The sequence below is a fragment of the Myotis brandtii genome, unplaced genomic scaffold (genome assembly GCF_000412655.1).
Source record: "Myotis brandtii unplaced genomic scaffold, ASM41265v1 scaffold604, whole genome shotgun sequence".
Classification (NCBI taxonomy): Eukaryota; Metazoa; Chordata; class Mammalia; order Chiroptera; family Vespertilionidae; genus Myotis; species Myotis brandtii.
In genome coordinates, this window is record NW_005370286.1 from 2,477,074 (window position 1) to 2,493,742 (window position 16,669).

At 41.6% G+C, this 16,669-nt stretch overlaps 1 protein-coding gene across 3 annotated transcripts in view; it reads right to left on the reverse strand.

The window, feature by feature from the left end:
- The window catches only part of FAM45A (family with sequence similarity 45, member A), a 21,388-nt gene extending 5,075 nt beyond the window's left edge, over positions 1-16,313 (reverse strand). Inside the window, exons 1-7 of one of the 3 annotated variants that reach the window (XM_014550600.1) lie at positions 16,291-16,313; positions 14,326-14,542; positions 12,212-12,291; positions 8,990-9,138; positions 5,573-5,684; positions 3,965-4,065; positions 2,285-2,392 (exon numbers count right to left, since the gene is read on the reverse strand). In XM_014550600.1, the coding sequence (XP_014406086.1) occupies positions 2,285-2,392; positions 3,965-4,065; positions 5,573-5,684; positions 8,990-9,138; positions 12,212-12,291; positions 14,326-14,542; positions 16,291-16,298 (775 nt within the window). In that variant the 5' untranslated portion in view covers positions 16,299-16,313. Of the gene's footprint in view, positions 1-2,284; positions 2,393-3,964; positions 4,066-5,572; positions 5,685-7,463; positions 7,687-8,989; positions 9,139-12,211; positions 12,292-14,325; positions 14,543-16,290 lie in introns of those variants that run through there. The other 2 variants (XM_014550602.1, XM_014550601.1) reach the window with 2 other exon arrangements.
- Between the last annotated feature and the right edge of the window lie 356 nt (positions 16,314-16,669).

Genomic DNA, 16,669 nt, shown 5'->3' on the forward strand with positions numbered 1-16,669 from the left:
TAAAAAAAATAAAAGCAACTGACAAACTCCCCCATCCCCCCCCATTTCCTTCTTCTTGCTAAACACATGCTGGGTGGTAAAAGGCATAATCATGATTTATATACTTTGTGTCCACAATAAAAACACACTAATACCCAACCAAATTTCTCCTTCATACCTACCTGATAAAGGTTTTTTAAAAAAATATATATATTTTATTGAATTTTCACAGAGAGGAAGGGAGAGGGATAGAGAGTTAGAAACATCGATCGGCTGCCTCCTGCACATGTCCTACTGGGGATGTGCCCGCAACCAAGGTACATGCCCTTGACCGGAATCGAACCTGGGACCTTTCAGTTCGCAGGCTGACGCTCTATCCTCTGAGCCAAACCGGTGCTGGCCCTGAAAAAGGTTTTTATTTTTCTCTAGACAGCACCTAATGAAAGCTTCTGACTACACATAAGTTGCCAAGAGCCTGACTTTCCTGTCCAGGTCTTTACAGTTAGGAATTCACGTTTATCTTTCTGGCAGGAATATTGTGAAAGCAGCGCTTCCTGACAGTCCCGCGGAAGCCCTGAACATTCAGTGTGGCAAGGCCCTCAGAACGGAGCGAAGAAAACCACCTCCGTTGCATTACTTAGAAGCAGCGCTACTCTCTGCAGCAAGGAGAGAAACAAATTTGCTTGTCACCCAAGGGACAAACGTGAATGGTGCTGACCAGGATGAGCCCATTTTACAGACTCAGAGCAACATATGGCAGCAAGGAGATGGCCACCCTGTCAGCAATTTAAGTGGCCCGGCCACAGCTAGTTTTCTATCACTTTTGCTTGAAGGTAGTATTGCCTAAAGATGATTTTATATTTAAAATTTTTGACCATGAGCATGCATTATGTTTGCAATTTTAAAACAAATGAAAGAAAGTAGTTCTAGTTCTAACAAAGTCCCTCATCAGCCAGCACTCAGCTATTCCTACTTTCAGGAGAAAGATACATAAATGACAACAGAAAAGCTGCCCCAGGAATTCCCACCTATAACCAGCACCTCAGAAGTGCCTGGGTACATGCACAGTTAACTCAACCTTTACCATTTTACACAGCTATAATCTGGGACAATTTCGCTTCCAGAGATGACACTAGAACACCCTTTCTTGATCGTAGCTCCAAGAATCCTTTCACTTCCTGGGCTTACTGAGACATCCTTCGCACAGATTTTCCACAGAGGATCACAGCCAACCCTTTTGCAGTGACAGATGTCCCCAAGTTCTTTAATAATGTTTCCTTCAGGAGGTGCGGCCTGTTTCCTCTCCCTTAGTGGGACTCGACTTAATGGCTTTGCTTCTACAAATAGAATATGGAGGAAGTGATGTGTGACTTCTCTGAGACGAGGTCATAAGGGCACTGTGGTCTCCTCTCTTCTCTTGGGAAGCCAGCTGTCAGGTCATGAGAACACCCAAGCTGCCCTATGGAGAGGCCCACGTGCAAGGGCTCCTGCCAACAGCCACGTGAGTTAGCTGGGAAGTGCAGCCTCTTGCCCCAGCTGAGCCTTCAGATAACTGCAGCCCTGCCACTATGTTGACTGAAAACTCATGAGAGCCCTTGTGCCAAAACCTCCCAGTTAAGTCAGTCCTGAATTCCCGTCCCACCAAAACTGTGAGATAAATATTTGTTGTTTTGAATCACTAAGTTTAGAAGGGATTTGTTATACAGCAATAGATAATATACCTTGTTTAAGTATAAAGTGGAGAAACAGATGAAGACTATCTTATTAACATATACTGTGCAGCATAAGCATCAAGGATTATTACTAACACTAGAGGCCTGGTGCACGGATTCGGCCTGGCCTGCGCCCTCTCCCAATCCAGGAGCCCTCAGGGGATGTCGGACTGCCGGTTTCGGCCCAATCACTGCAGGCCAGGCTGAGGGACCCCACCGGTGCACAAATCCGTGTACCGGGCCTCTAATATGCATATAAGATCTTTGGTTAATCTCTTCCCCCCTCCCCCCTACCCTCTGAGATTCATCAATCTGTTCCATGTTTTCATACCTATGTGTTGAGCATCTGGCCTCTGGTGGTCAGTGCACATCATAGCTACTGGTTGAATGGTCGCTTAGGCTTTTATATATAGAGATTATATATATAGATAGATGGCTATGCCTATAAGAATAAATGCTGTGTTCTAGACACACAAAAATCCCTCCAGCAGTTAAGCACGCTCTCAAATACTGGTTTTAGAGCATCAGTCTAAAAAAATACAACTGCGTGGCTTACATCTTGTATCAACAACAGAACAGAACAGAACACTAACCTTTCGCAAGTGGGGCAATGGTAATCTCACTGTCTGCCAGATTCACAAACACGTCATACAGGTCTGATCTATTGCTCACCTCCGAGTCTGCAAATCCGGCAACGTAACCTGTGTTAGAATGGAGTACGAAGAAATCACACTGTGAACACATCAAGAGAATTGAGTCTAAAAAGCTCACCAGCTGCTTCTTTTCGCTGCTTTACTTATTCAGGGCACATTAGCTGTGCCCTGTGGCATTTATTAAGACTACGTTATTGTCAGTTGCCTGAAAAAACTCACATAACTCAAAATGTTCCAAAGCCAGACTTCAGTGTCAACAAAGGAGAATGCTTTTGGGGCAAAAATGACAGACGAGGCAGAAAGTAGCAAGGATGCTTTTGATCAGCGTTCCCCCTGTAGGTCCTTGTCTTCAAGATATCATAGCCAAACACCCAGGTTTCTCAGGGGATAGTGGGTGGAAACAGTTTTATCATCATCTTTCACCAATTTCAGAACTGATACAGTAAGTGCTAAAGGAATCAGGGCAACTCTAGAATTAGCAGACCTTTGGAATTGGTGTGAAGATAATTCCCAGACTTTTCATATTTCTTTAAAAATATGGTTTTATTGATTTTCGAAAGAGAGGAAGGGAGAGGACAAGAGATAGAAACATTGATGAGAGCGCCAAGCCGGTTTGGCTCAGTAGATAGAGCGTCGGCCTGAGGACTGAAGGGTCCTGGGTTCGATTCCGGTCAAGGGCATGTACCTTGGTTGCGGGCACATCCCCAGTAGGAGGTGTGCAGGAGGCAGCTGGTCGATGTTTCTCTCTCATTGATGTTTCTAACTCTCTATCCCTCTCCCGTCCTCTCTGTAAAAAATCAATAAAATATATTTTTAAAAAAAAGAAAGAAACATTGATGAGAGAGCAACATCAATTGGCTGCTTCCTGCATGCCCGCTACTGGGTATCAAGCCATCAACCTGGGCACGTGCCCTGACTGGGAATGGAACCAGTGACCTCTTGGTGCCTGGGACGATACTCAACCAACTGAGTGAGCCACACCAGCCGGGCATACAAATATAATAACATCATTTAAAAATAATTTTATTATTTTCTTTAAGGAAAAAATATGACAAGGCTCATATTATACTCTAAATCAAATCACTGATAAGGAAACTTTAAGACTTGACAAATTAAAAACAAGTTATATTTTGATGATGGCTGCATAACAATGTGAATGTACTTAATGCCACTGCACTACACACTTAAAACTGATTAAATTGAGCCCTGGTCAGTGTGGCTCAGTTCGTTGAGCATCATCCTGTACAATGAAAGGTTTTGGGATTCCCAGTCAAGGTGCGTGTGGAAGGCAGGAGGTCGATGTCCTCTCCTATGATGTTTCTCTCTCATACCCCTGCCCATTCCCTCTCTCTGGAATCAATAAACATATCCTCAAGTAAGGATTTTTAAAAAGTAAAAAAAAAAAAAAAAGAAAAAAGATTAAGATGAGAAATTTTGTGTTACATGTATTTTACCCAATTTTTTTCTAAATTAAAGGGGGGAAATTGGTTCCATTTGCCAAAGAAATAGTAACTGATCAGTACTCTTCTTAGGAATGCACACACACACAAAAACCCAAAAAACCAAAGAACCAAGAAATCCTAGTTAAAGCCAAGCCCTGCTCTGGGTCCTGTGGCCTACCTGTGCACAGCTGCAGGGCTTCCAGCTCATCAGCATCCAGGTGCACGTACGAGTGAAGTATGGTCCAGTCCTGTCGATGCCACACCAGGGCAGGCAGGGTTCTGGGGAATCAAAGTGAGAATGTAAATGGCTGCTGACCTGCACCTGAGAGACTCAGCTTGCCCTCTTCCGTCTTCTTTGGGGGAGGAACTGGGTATTAGAGACAGAGGGGAGAACCAGGCCTAAATGGGCCAACAGCTCTAGGCTTTAAACAAAAGTAATGCAATGTTTTAAACTCTGCTTTTTAGCTACAAAAAGCTCAAGGTGGAGTTTCAAAAGAAACTTGGCAAAGAGAAACGCTTCAAAGGTTTTCCTCCAAACATCCTATGCTGTAGACTGCCATGGAGAGGGAGTCTCAGATCTGAGGGTACAATCTAAAGAGGGCTCTGACAGAAAAAAAATTAAAAAATTTTTTAAAATCTTATTTTTATTAAATACTAGAGGCCTGGTGCACGGATTCATGCACTGGTGGGGTCCCTCAGCCCGGTCTGTAGGGATCGGGCTGAAACCAGCTCTCTAACATCCCCCGAGGGGTCCTGGATTGTGAGAGGATGCAGGCCAGGCCAAGGGACCCCACCGGTGCACAAATTTGTGCACCATGGCTCTGACATCCCCCGATGGGTCTGGGGTGCGAATGAAGCAGATTCAGGGTAGACAGTGCCCCAGCAGCAACCTAAACTACAGCCAATTCAGCAAGGAATCAGGCTCCCTCCTCTACTGGTTGGAGCATCTGCCCCTGGTGGTCACTGCACGTCATAGCTATCAGGAGAACAGTTGGACGGTCACTTAGGCTTTTATATAGATAGATGTTTTTATTGATTTAAGAGAGAGGGAAGAAGAGAGGAGGGAGGGAGGGAGAGAAAAACATCAATGTGAGAGAGAAACATTAATCAGCTGCCTCCTGCACACCCCCTACTGGGGATCTAGCTCACAACCTGGGAATGTGCCCTTGACTGGGCGTTGAACCAGTGACTTTTTGGTACATGGGATATCGCTCAACTAACTGAGCCACCTGGGCCAGGGTGCAAAAAATTTTTTTGAAGTCTCTCATTTCATACTTAATTCCAGTCAAACATGAATCCGTGTACCAGGCCACTAGTTTATTATAAAAATAAGAGAAGAGTGTGGTAAAACTGAACAGAAAAACAACTTACTAAACAGGGGTTAGGAAACTATGACCCACAGGTAGTTCCTGTCTTTACACATAAAGTTTTATTGAAACAGCCATGCTCATTCACTTACGTAGGTACCCATGACAGTTGAGTAGTTGGGGCAGAGACCATAAGGTCTACAAGCCTAAAATATTTCCCCTCTGGCAAAGAAAATTTTGAAAACTCCCTGCTCTAAAATATTCATATTTCTAAAATTAAAGAAGAATCTGTCCAAATTCAGTGACCTTGAATTGCTAAATAAATCTAAACTGGATCATTAGACCAAAATGGTACTTCAACCCCCAGCCAACATATTCTATTTTTACCAAATGTGCAACAGAACAGAGCATACAGTAACACAAAGTGTCCTAAACTACCCACCAACAACATTACACTGTTTAATGATTAGAGGGAATACCTGGTAAACTCCTGGACAACTTCTATTTTGGGGTGATAGACGACAATTCTTTTCTTTAGCATCAGTGCTGTGTGTAAGATAACTGTTTCCATTCCAAACTGAGATACAATGTCTTAAAACAAAAGAAGTTATAGCATTACTACATTAAATATTACATAAGAAAATAAAGTTTTGATTGGAAAGAACTCTTATCACATGAATTCAAAATTATTTTTAACACAGAGAATAAATTTCGATAAATGCTGTAAGCACAGAAGTATCTTATCTGGTGGATGGGCATTTCAATCCATACATCTGCTCCAGGGTGGGCGTCACAGCTGCCTACAACTGTCCCCCCAGGGACTCTATGCTGGACACACACATAAAGCCACTCACAAGAAAGTGGAGTAATGGTATAAAGGGAACCAGCACTGTCATAAAAACTCCTTTTTTTGTTTTTGTCAATCCTCACCTAAGGACATTTTATTCCATTGCTTTACAGAGAGAGAGTGGAAGGGAGTAAGAGGAAAGAGAAACAGCAATGTGTGAGAGACACATCAATTTGTTGCATCCCACACATGCTCCCTGACTGGGTGGGGGTGGGAAGCAAACCCACAACCCAGGTATGTGCCCTTGACATGCAACTGAACTCTCGACCCTTTGGTTCCAGGGCTGACGCTCTAACCACTGAACCACCAGTCAGGGCAAAACTCAAGTTTTAAAAAATATTCGCTGACCGGGTGACACCTGGCACCTCCACAGGGATACTTAGAAACCATACAGAACAGTGGCATTAGCAGTGAAGACAGGCAGGCGCTGTGGGGGGACGAGAGGAAAGGCTGGCATTGCCCCTGAGTTCTCCTCTCCTCCCTTTCTTAAGAGCCCCGAAGTCTGTGGCTTTAGTCCTGGACTGTCCCTGCCATTTTGGATGTTCCAGGTAGGAGAAAAAGGCAGGGAGCTGGGCGAGAAGCCTGGGTCCAGGCTTGAGCGTCCAGATGGAAGAGGTAACTGCTCTGATTTAAGGAGAGAGCACTATGGAAGTCAGTGGAGCCCTGGAATGCAGCTTACTGGTGAAAGAACATTCTATTTTTAGTCAGAATCTGTGCTCGCTTCGGCAGCACATATACTAAAATTGGAACGATACAGAGAAGATTAGCATGGCCCTTGCACAAGGACATGCAAATTCATGAAGCGTTCCATATTTTATTTTATTTTTAAAATATATTTTATTGATTTTTTACAGAGAGGAAGGGAGAGGGATAGAGAGTCAGAAACATCGATGAGAGAGAAACATCGATCAGTTGCCTCCTGCACACCTCCTACTGGGGATGTGCCCGCAATCAAGGTACATGCCCTTGACCGGAATCGAACCTGGGACCTTTCAGTCCGCAGGCCGATGCTCTATCCACTGAGCCAAACCGGTTAGGGCAGAAGTGTTCCATATTTTAAAAAAAAGTCAGAATCTTGCCCTGGCCAGTGTGGTTCTCGGTTGAGTGTCGTCCCATGTATGGAAGGGTCACAAGCTTGATCCCCAGTAGGGGGCATGCAGGAGGCAGCCGACTGATGTTTTGCTCTCACATAGATGTTTCTCTCTCTCTTCCTTCCTCTCTCTCTAAAAATAAAAAATATATATATACATTAAAAAACAAATTCAAGCAAAACAATAAAAGTCAGAATCTTTTGGAAAGGAACACCACAAAAGTCTGCTTTCCTGTGACAGAATTCTAATCAAATTAGGAAATGGAGAAGCTGAAGTCCTGTCCTGTAGAGAACATACATGTTATGTAGACAGTCTATGTGGAAAGATGGAAAAACAGAGCTACTGAGCGACTGTCCTTGGCTTGGGGTTTTGTTGTTGTCGGGATGAATTAATCTGGGATGGGTTTCTGTTTTCTTTTTGTTTTCTTTTTACCTTTGATGGAGCCTGCGAGGTATGCCTTTCGGACATCAAAGTCCTTGCTAAGGAAAGAGCCGTTTTCTTCACTCTGGCATATCCCCTTGGTGAGAACTGCAATATAACTCTCCATCATTTTAACTGGGCTCCCGTGTTTCAGGTACATTCTGGAAGAAAGGACAAAGAGCCATCATGCTTTTATTTCACACGAACCACATGGAGCAATGCACCAAGACTAGGCGTGGGCACTTTCTAAAGAGTTGAAGCCTACTTGCTTATACACGCTGAATGCCCAATCTTTTCCTGGCAAGTGATAATTCTAAAATTTAATTTGAAGATGTGTTTATTAAAAAGCACCACCTGAGAGACCTTGGACAGTTCTCTGCAGCTGCTCCCTCGATGTGGGGAAGCCTGCTACAGTCCACGAGGGCAGGAGAATGAACCATGGCCGCCTGGGGCCTCATTCTTCTCAGGAACATTGTACACTTATCTCTTTCTCTGTCTTACATTCATTCACAGCTGGTGTTCTTAGCCATAACAACTGTTTTATTGCTTGAATTTCCTTTGACAAGAAAGGAGGTTTATGCAGTGATCACAGAGAAAGCAGTAATTAGTTGTGAAACCTGTATTTAATATCAGAGTCCCAGAGATAACTATATTTAGATCATTAAGAAACAGAACTCCTTTAAGTTTTTGGTGATAAATGCACACTAGATACATTCATCAAGTTAAATCTTCCAGAAAATGCTGACAGGAAACTGGCTCCATTTATAGCTTGCATGTGAAATCAATCCCTCCCCCGGAAATCTCTTCCGATGAGTAACAAAATCTAAATTTTGCTTAGAAAGCAGGGCTGGGTCTACTTGGCCTTTTAGCAGCTGGGATAGAAAATTGGGAGGAAAATAAAACCAATGTTTAAGTTAGATCACTTGGAAATGATACTTATTGTAGATTACGTTTCATTAAGATAATGAAAAAGAGTTTTAACTGTTTACCAAATTTTGTCAGTCACCAGTGTTTTTCTATTTTTTTCAATGTACAAAATGAGAAAAAAAGGTACAGAACAATGACGATGGCAAGCTATCATATATGTAAAATATAGTCAAGCCATGAACTCATCCACATGCTTACATACGGAGACAGTGTCTCCAGTTGGATATAAACAAAACAGGCCAGGAGCTGCCTCGGGGGTGGGGGTCGGGAGGTAGCACTGGAGGTTTCTCTCTCTCTTCCTTCCTCTCTCTCTAAAAATAAAAAATATATATATACATTAAAAAACAAATTCAAGCAAAACAATAAAAGTCAGAATCTTTTGGAAAGGAACACCACAAAAGTCTGCTTTCCTGTGACAGAATTCTAATCAAATTAGGAAATGGAGAAGCTGAAGTCCTGTCCTGTAGAGAACATACATGTTATGTAGACAGTCTATGTGGAAAGATGGAAAAACAGAGCTACTGAGCGACTGTCCTTGGCTTGGGGTTTTGTTGTTGTCGGGATGAATTAATCTGGGATGGGTTTCTGTTTTCTTTTTGTTTTCTTTTTACCTTTGATGGAGCCTGCGAGGTATGCCTTTCGGACATCAAAGTCCTTGCTAAGGAAAGAGCCGTTTTCTTCACTCTGGCATATCCCCTTGGTGAGAACTGCAATATAACTCTCCATCATTTTAACTGGGCTCCCGTGTTTCAGGTACATTCTGGAAGAAAGGACAAAGAGCCATCATGCTTTTATTTCACACGAACCACATGGAGCAATGCACCAAGACTAGGCGTGGGCACTTTCTAAAGAGTTGAAGCCTACTTGCTTATACACGCTGAATGCCCAATCTTTTCCTGGCAAGTGATAATTCTAAAATTTAATTTGAAGATGTGTTTATTAAAAAGCACCACCTGAGAGACCTTGGACAGTTCTCTGCAGCTGCTCCCTCTATGTGGGGAAGCCTGCTACAGTCCACGAGGGCAGGAGAATGAACCATGGCCGCCTGGGGCCTCATTCTTCTCAGGAACATTGTACACTTATCTCTTTCTCTGTCTTACATTCATTCACAGCTGGTGTTCTTAGCCATAACAACTGTTTTATTGCTTGAATTTCCTTTGACAAGAAAGGAGGTTTATGCAGTGATCACAGAGAAAGCAGTAATTAGTTGTGAAACCTGTATTTAATATCAGAGTCCCAGAGATAACTATATTTAGATCATTAAGAAACAGAACTCCTTTAAGTTTTTGGTGATAAATGCACACTAGATACATTCATCAAGTTAAATCTTCCAGAAAATGCTGACAGGAAACTGGCTCCGTTTATAGCTTGCATGTGAAATCAATCCCTCCCCCGGAAATCTCTTCCGATGAGTAACAAAATCTAAATTTTGCTTAGAAAGCAGGGCTGGGTCTACTTGGCCTTTTAGCAGCTGGGATAGAAAATTGGGAGGAAAATAAAACCAATGTTTAAGTTAGATCACTTGGAAATGATACTTATTGTAGATTACGTTTCATTAAGATAATGAAAAAGAGTTTTAACTGTTTACCAAATTTTGTCAGTCACCAGTGTTTTTCTATTTTTTTCAATGTACAAAATGAGAAAAAAAGGTACAGAACAATGACGATGGCAAGCTATCATATATGTAAAATATAGTCAAGCCATGAACTCATCCACATGCTTACATACGGAGACAGTGTCTCCAGTTGGATATAAACAAAACAGGCCAGGAGCTGCCTCGGGGGTGGGGGTCGGGAGGTAGCACTGGAGGCTGGGAAGCGGGAAGGGACTTAGTTTTCACCGTATACCCTCCTGCACAGTTGATTTTTTAACTCTGTGCTTATATCACCACCCAAAATACACAAAAACCAAAACCACACCATTACAATTATAAAATAGAAACAAGAGACAGTCAGGAAAGGAGAAACATAAGGTAGGATAAGATGACTTCCCACATGACAACCCTGGGCCATGAGACTTAACAGAGGGAGGAATCCCCCAAAACCATTTCATAGGAAAAACACAAAGCACAGCCCAGGGGACCATGTTCCGATGGAGCCACAAGCTGTCATACTTGGCTTAGACAACGGCCTGTAAGTAGGCCTGGTTCTCTACCAGAGCCATTAGCTGGAGGGACCAGAAGAGGAAGAGGTTCATGCCAACTGACCTGGATCCCATAGAGGGAATGAACCCCGAACCCCCATTTGGGCCTCTACTGCCACCTCAGCAGCATGCTGTGGAAGGAATGCCTGCCTGCTTCTCTCACCAGGCACGGGAGCATGTCCATGGTAACCTCACCATTATAAAAACATGCCTAATCACTCTGGTACACATCTAAACTAATATACTGCATATCAACAATAACTGAAAAATTAAAAAATGTATTTTAAAAGTGTTTGTCTCTGTGCATGTGAATGCAGACACATGCATTCATGGGGAGAGAGTGTGTGTGCATGCATGCACCTGAGTACACTGGTGTGTACACATGTAAGGTAAGCAGGGGAGTTCACTAAGAGGCAGGAGCAGAGGAGGGGGCTGGCAATAGCTCTGAGTCCTCATTTCCCTGCACAGGAGCAGAAGAGAACCCAGAACGCGACAATGCCATGGCACCACCGAAGCTGAGAAACCCTCTGGGCTTCCTGGAATTCAGTGAAGTAACCTAACCCTGACTCAATCAAATGAAATGGGAGTCCAATGTTTGTTCAAAAACACCTTTACAATGTTTTTAGTTCACAGCTGCTGGACAGTGTCTCTCCTAACAATAATAATCTCTTTTTGTACCATATTAGCAGACAACTGTTGATATTCCACAGTGAGCCATACACCTGGAATTTATCTTAGGACAAGAAGTCTTTCTCAGCATAGCTGGCTGCAAAAACAGTAAAACTTCATTTTGTCAAAATTCAACCTAACTGAAACCCTTAGGTTATGAGAAGGTATTCTTACGCTATGTTGTGTGTGTGCACATAAAAATGGCAAAAAGGAAACCATTTATCAGGCCTATAGTGGGAGAAACAAAAGTCCCCTCATTCACACCAAACACAAACTATTCCCTGGGTGTGAGCCTGAGGGCTGAGTAATACAGAACATCGAGACTTCTAAGTCTATCTAGTGTCAACAATATTTTAAAAAAACTAAGCTAAAACGCTGTAAAAGTTTTCATTACAGAAAAAAGCCAATATTCCTCACACACAAGAAAGATTTAATAAAGTCTGCTAGATATACTTACCAAGGCAAGAAAGTAAATTGGTGCATTTTAGATAAATTTTTTCAACAACTAGGATGAAACTAAAGAAGTCTACTTGAATCACAATTAACCAATTAATCAGTTTTTCAGCTCATTATTCCAGCTAAGAAATGTTTCCTGTGCTTTAGCATAATTCAAAATGCTCATTAACTTTCCCCAAAATGATTCCCACACAGACCTTGCCACATATAAAGCAGCCTGCCACTTCATAAAGCACTTAATTTATCTGTCCTGTTTAGAAAAATTCTAGATTGGAAATGAATAGAAGTAACGGACCAAAAATGGCAAGTGACTCAAAACACCCAGGCACCACAACAGTTGTGCAAACTACTTATTCTCCTCCCCTCGACCATTTTCCCAAATAAGAGGAGCAGTATCATTGAAGCCAAAGAGCAAGTTCCTCTTTATGAAACAGTCTTCAAAGGGTCAGTAAAGATTCAGTTGGGGAGACAAAGGGGAAATCGACTTCCTCGGTGTAGAAATCTGCTCTGTGATACTAAGATCTTCATTTTTGTATATTAGTATTTAACACAGTTTTCATACAGACCTACACAATATCCTAGTGAAGGCGGCATATTTCTCTGGGTTAAAATCTTTGGCGGTCAGAACAATAGAAAAATGAGTCACCTGTCCAAAAGAAACAAAAAAAGTACACTTTTTAAAGACACTTTAATAGAATTAATTGTTATCACTACATTTTAACAAACCTCTTGTACAAGATATACCAGCATAAAAAGGAAAAGACCAAAATGTAACCAAGTCCTCACTGCTTCTTTATACTCTTATATGTATATCCACACATATAAAAAGTTACACAGAATATATATTGCATTTCCTACATGAGAATGTAATACTTTGCCAGTGTTTTTTGAAAACAAAAATATTTCAAATATCAAAAATGTGAATTTTTATTTTAAACCCCCTAACATCATCAAAACAGAACTAGGAATACTACAACAGACCTACCAATTTAGCAACTATTTTTCATTAATGAAATAGAAGGATGGGAAACAACAAAAATATATCTCAGTAAAATGCTTACAGTAAAAATTATACCGTTCCAGAAATAGTTAATTCCCAAAAGTTGCTATATAATCTAAAGGGCACTATTATAATATGCTTCATTTATTTATATGCCTCTATTATTATAAATATAAATTTCTGATAATCATTATGCCTATTATTCTCATTAGTGAGACAAAATTTAGAACTTTACAAAAGCAAAGCATTTAAGAAATACATTTTAAAAATCATATTTTGAAGGGTAAAATTTCAAAATCTTGCTATATTTCAAATCTGAAAAATAAATTTGAAATCGCTGTTGTTAAAATTTGACAGTCTGCAGGGTAAAACTTAGTAAGTCTACCTGAGAATACATCAAGACTTTACAGCAAGAACTTAATAAACATAAACCAAAGATTTTATAACATGTGGAAAACTATTTTTTTGCAAATTTACATTTTCTAATTATGAATTTCTATTATGTCTTAAACCTCTACCAGTTTCGAAGTTGTTGCCTTCCTGTTATTTTAAATGTAATTCCTTAAATTTAAACTGGTATCTTGGACATGCTTCATACATCTGGTTATTGGCTGTAAAATTATCCCTGAAAAGATAAAGTCTCCACTCAGGAACACGCCAGGAGCTCAGCCACTTCTCCCCAATATTATTTTCTTTGAAAAAACCTGCTGGTTGTTTGGACGCTCACAGGGACCACATAGTGGTTTTCAACATGTCACACTGATCCTGTCCATGTCAAATGACACAACAAAAAACCTACTGAATACTTGAGTTTCCTTAATTATCCTTTCTATTGTTAATATAGCCTTAACCAGCCACAAACAAATAAAAAAACATTTTCTTAACTATGGCAAGGATAATTATATCCTCTAAAATAGTTTTTAATGATGGAAAAAACACTTCTAATCAGGCATTACTTTGAAAGTACTTCTACATCAGTGGTTCTCAACCTTCTGGCCCTTTAAATAAAGTTCCTCATGTTGTGACCCAACCATAAAATTATTTTCGTTGCTACTTCATAACTGTAATGTTGCTACTGTTATGAACCGTAATGTAAATATCTGATATGCAGGATGGTCTTAGGCGACCCCTGTGAAAGGGTCGTTTGACCGCCAAAGGGGTCGCGACCCACAGGTTGAGAACCGCTGTTCTACATATTTCTATTCCATCAGAGTATAACCCAAACAAGGCTTCACCACATCAACCACAGAGTCAGTCACATAATACACACCAACAAATATTTATAGGATGAATGAGAGTGAAACATGAAAGAACATTCCCAAAGAAAATCATATGTTTGGCTCAGTAGATAGAGCGTCAGCCTGCAGACTGAAGGGTCCCAGGTTTGATTCCAGCCAATGGCACATGCCCAGGATGGGGGCTAGATCCCCTAGAGGGGGTGTGCAGGAGGCAGCCAATCAACGATTCCCTCTCATCACTGATGTTTCTCTCTCTCTCTCTCCCTCTCCCTTCTTCTCTGAAATCAATAAAAATACATTACAAAAAAAAAGAAAATCATATTTAATGTTTTGCAAAAGCATACTATGAATGATAAAACCTAAAGCTAAAAAGAGTTACTGGAATAATCTTACATCACTTTAAATATTTTTGTTTTGTTTTTTTACCTTTATGCAGTCATACCTTTTTCAAAACTGAAGAATCTGGAACTTCAACTGTTGTGATATAAAACCATGTTCTTCTGTACTGACCGAAGACGAAGGGATGGAGGAGTCTGTTTTCATCTGTAAGGCAGCATTTTCTCAGCAGCAGATTCCTTAAAGTAGCTGTCGTGGAAGGATAACACCACACCCACAGAACTTCTCCATTTGTGTCCTTTTCTACGGTGGAAAGATGGTCACTGTGAGAATGTCAAACAGCAGCAAGGAAGTGAATTGATTGGTTACTCAGAAGCACTTAGTGGAATCACTTTTAACATCCTATTTTACAAAGCACCCCGGAACTGGTGAGACCCCTAATTCCCACCTACTTCTACTGCTCTAATTACCTAGCTCTCCTGACCTTGAATTTTAGGGTACTCGAGTAAATCATCTTACATACTGATTGTGCAAGTTCTATATTTAAAACTTTAATTTCATCAGCAAAGTAAACACCTCAATAACAAAAGAGGAGCAATCTACTAATAATAAAAACGCCAAGCAAAAATAGTCTAAATTTTAGAGAAAGTTACTGCACATATAGCACTAAGAATCTAGATTTTGATCTACAGACTTAAAAAATACTTATTATCGCCCTGGCCGGTTTGGGTCAGTGGGTAGAGCGTGGGCCTGCGGACTGAGGGTCCCAGGTTCGATTCCGGCCAAGGGCACATGCCCGATTGCGGGCTTGATCCCCAGTGGGGGGCGTGCAGGAGGCAGCCGATCAATGATTCTCTCATCATGTTTCTCTCTCTCTCTCTCTTCCTCTCTGAAATCAATAAAGATATATTTTTAAAAAAACTCATTATGGAAAATATCAAGTATATAAAAAAGCGGAGAGAATAATAAAATTCCCCCAACTCCATCACTCATCACTCGGCTTCAACAATTACCAACATCTGGCCCTCCTTGTCTCACAAGGGGGAGGAGCGTTTCCCCTTCCATTATTTTGAAGCAAGTCCCTTTATTCTTCAAGTCAACACGAAAAATAAAAAGCCTGCTGAATTGAAAATGATTAAGCCATCTTTTCCTTCACTGTTAGCAAATAAAGTCAGAGTTTAACTCAGCCTTAATTCAGAAGGACTTCGGGCAGGACTAAGATGACGAAGTTACTTAGGTTTTGCTTTGAAACAGTTTTAAAACCACATTTAAGAAATGTTCAGATGGGTATGCGATGCATCGGGATGATCGCTTAGTCAGTTACATAATGTCTAATCACTGGGGTGTACACTTAAACTAATATAATATTGTACGTCAACTGCAATTAATTAAAAAATAAAAAATGATTTAATTTTTAAGAAAGGCATGAATACAGGAAGCCATTTCCAGATAAATGCACCTCTTTGAGGCACTGAAAAGTAATCAGCACATTTCGCCCGTTTTTCTCAACCCAAGCAACGTTCTTGTATACACCAGGGAAACAGCATCTAGAGCAGTGGTTCTACCTTCCTAATGCCGCGACCCTTTAATACAGTTCCTCATATTGTGGTGACCCCCCGACCATAAAATTATTTTCGTTGCTACTTCATAACTGTCATTTTGCTACTGTTATGAATCGTCATGTAAAAATCTGATATGCAGGATGTATTTTCATTGTTACAAATTGGACATAATTAAAGCATAGTGATTCATCACAAAAACAATATGTAATTATATATGTGTTTTCCGATGGTCTTAGGCAACCCCTGTGAAAGGGTCGTTCGACCCCGCCAAAGGGGTCGCGACCCACAGGTTGAGAACCACTCAAAGAGGTTTGTAAAAATCTGAATAGAATACTTGTTCAAAGGACATGGCACGTAGGGAACCGACCTACGTTCAATTCCAGCAACCCCGTGCTCGCCATCGCCTATCAAATGAATGGTTCCTTGAAAGGCCCAACCCTGGCACACGGCACGCCCCCGCCACCCCCCTCCCGGCACACATCCCGGGCTGCTCGAAGATCCCAACGTACTTCCTCATCCATTAATTCCCCAACACCAACGGGTCCCACCCAAGTGATTAAGTCGACACTCGTGCTGCGTGCACCAGCTGTGTCTCAGACGATGCCGGGGTCCCCCACGGGCTCAAGTTGGGGCTCTGGGACAAGACTGCAAGTGTCCTAACCCTGGTTCCGCCACTTTCTAACGTGCATCGGTGGACACTTGGCCTCGAGCTACTGCCCCGGAAAGTGTGCATCAAACGTTACCCACAGCCCCCGGGAGCCGAAGTGAGTGAAACGGAGATAATCCAGGCATACAACGCTGCACCCGGAGCTGGTAGTCGGCCACCGCGGCTCCAATCGCTGGATCACATGATCCAGGCCAGCCGGGCGCCGGGCGGGCAGTCACGCC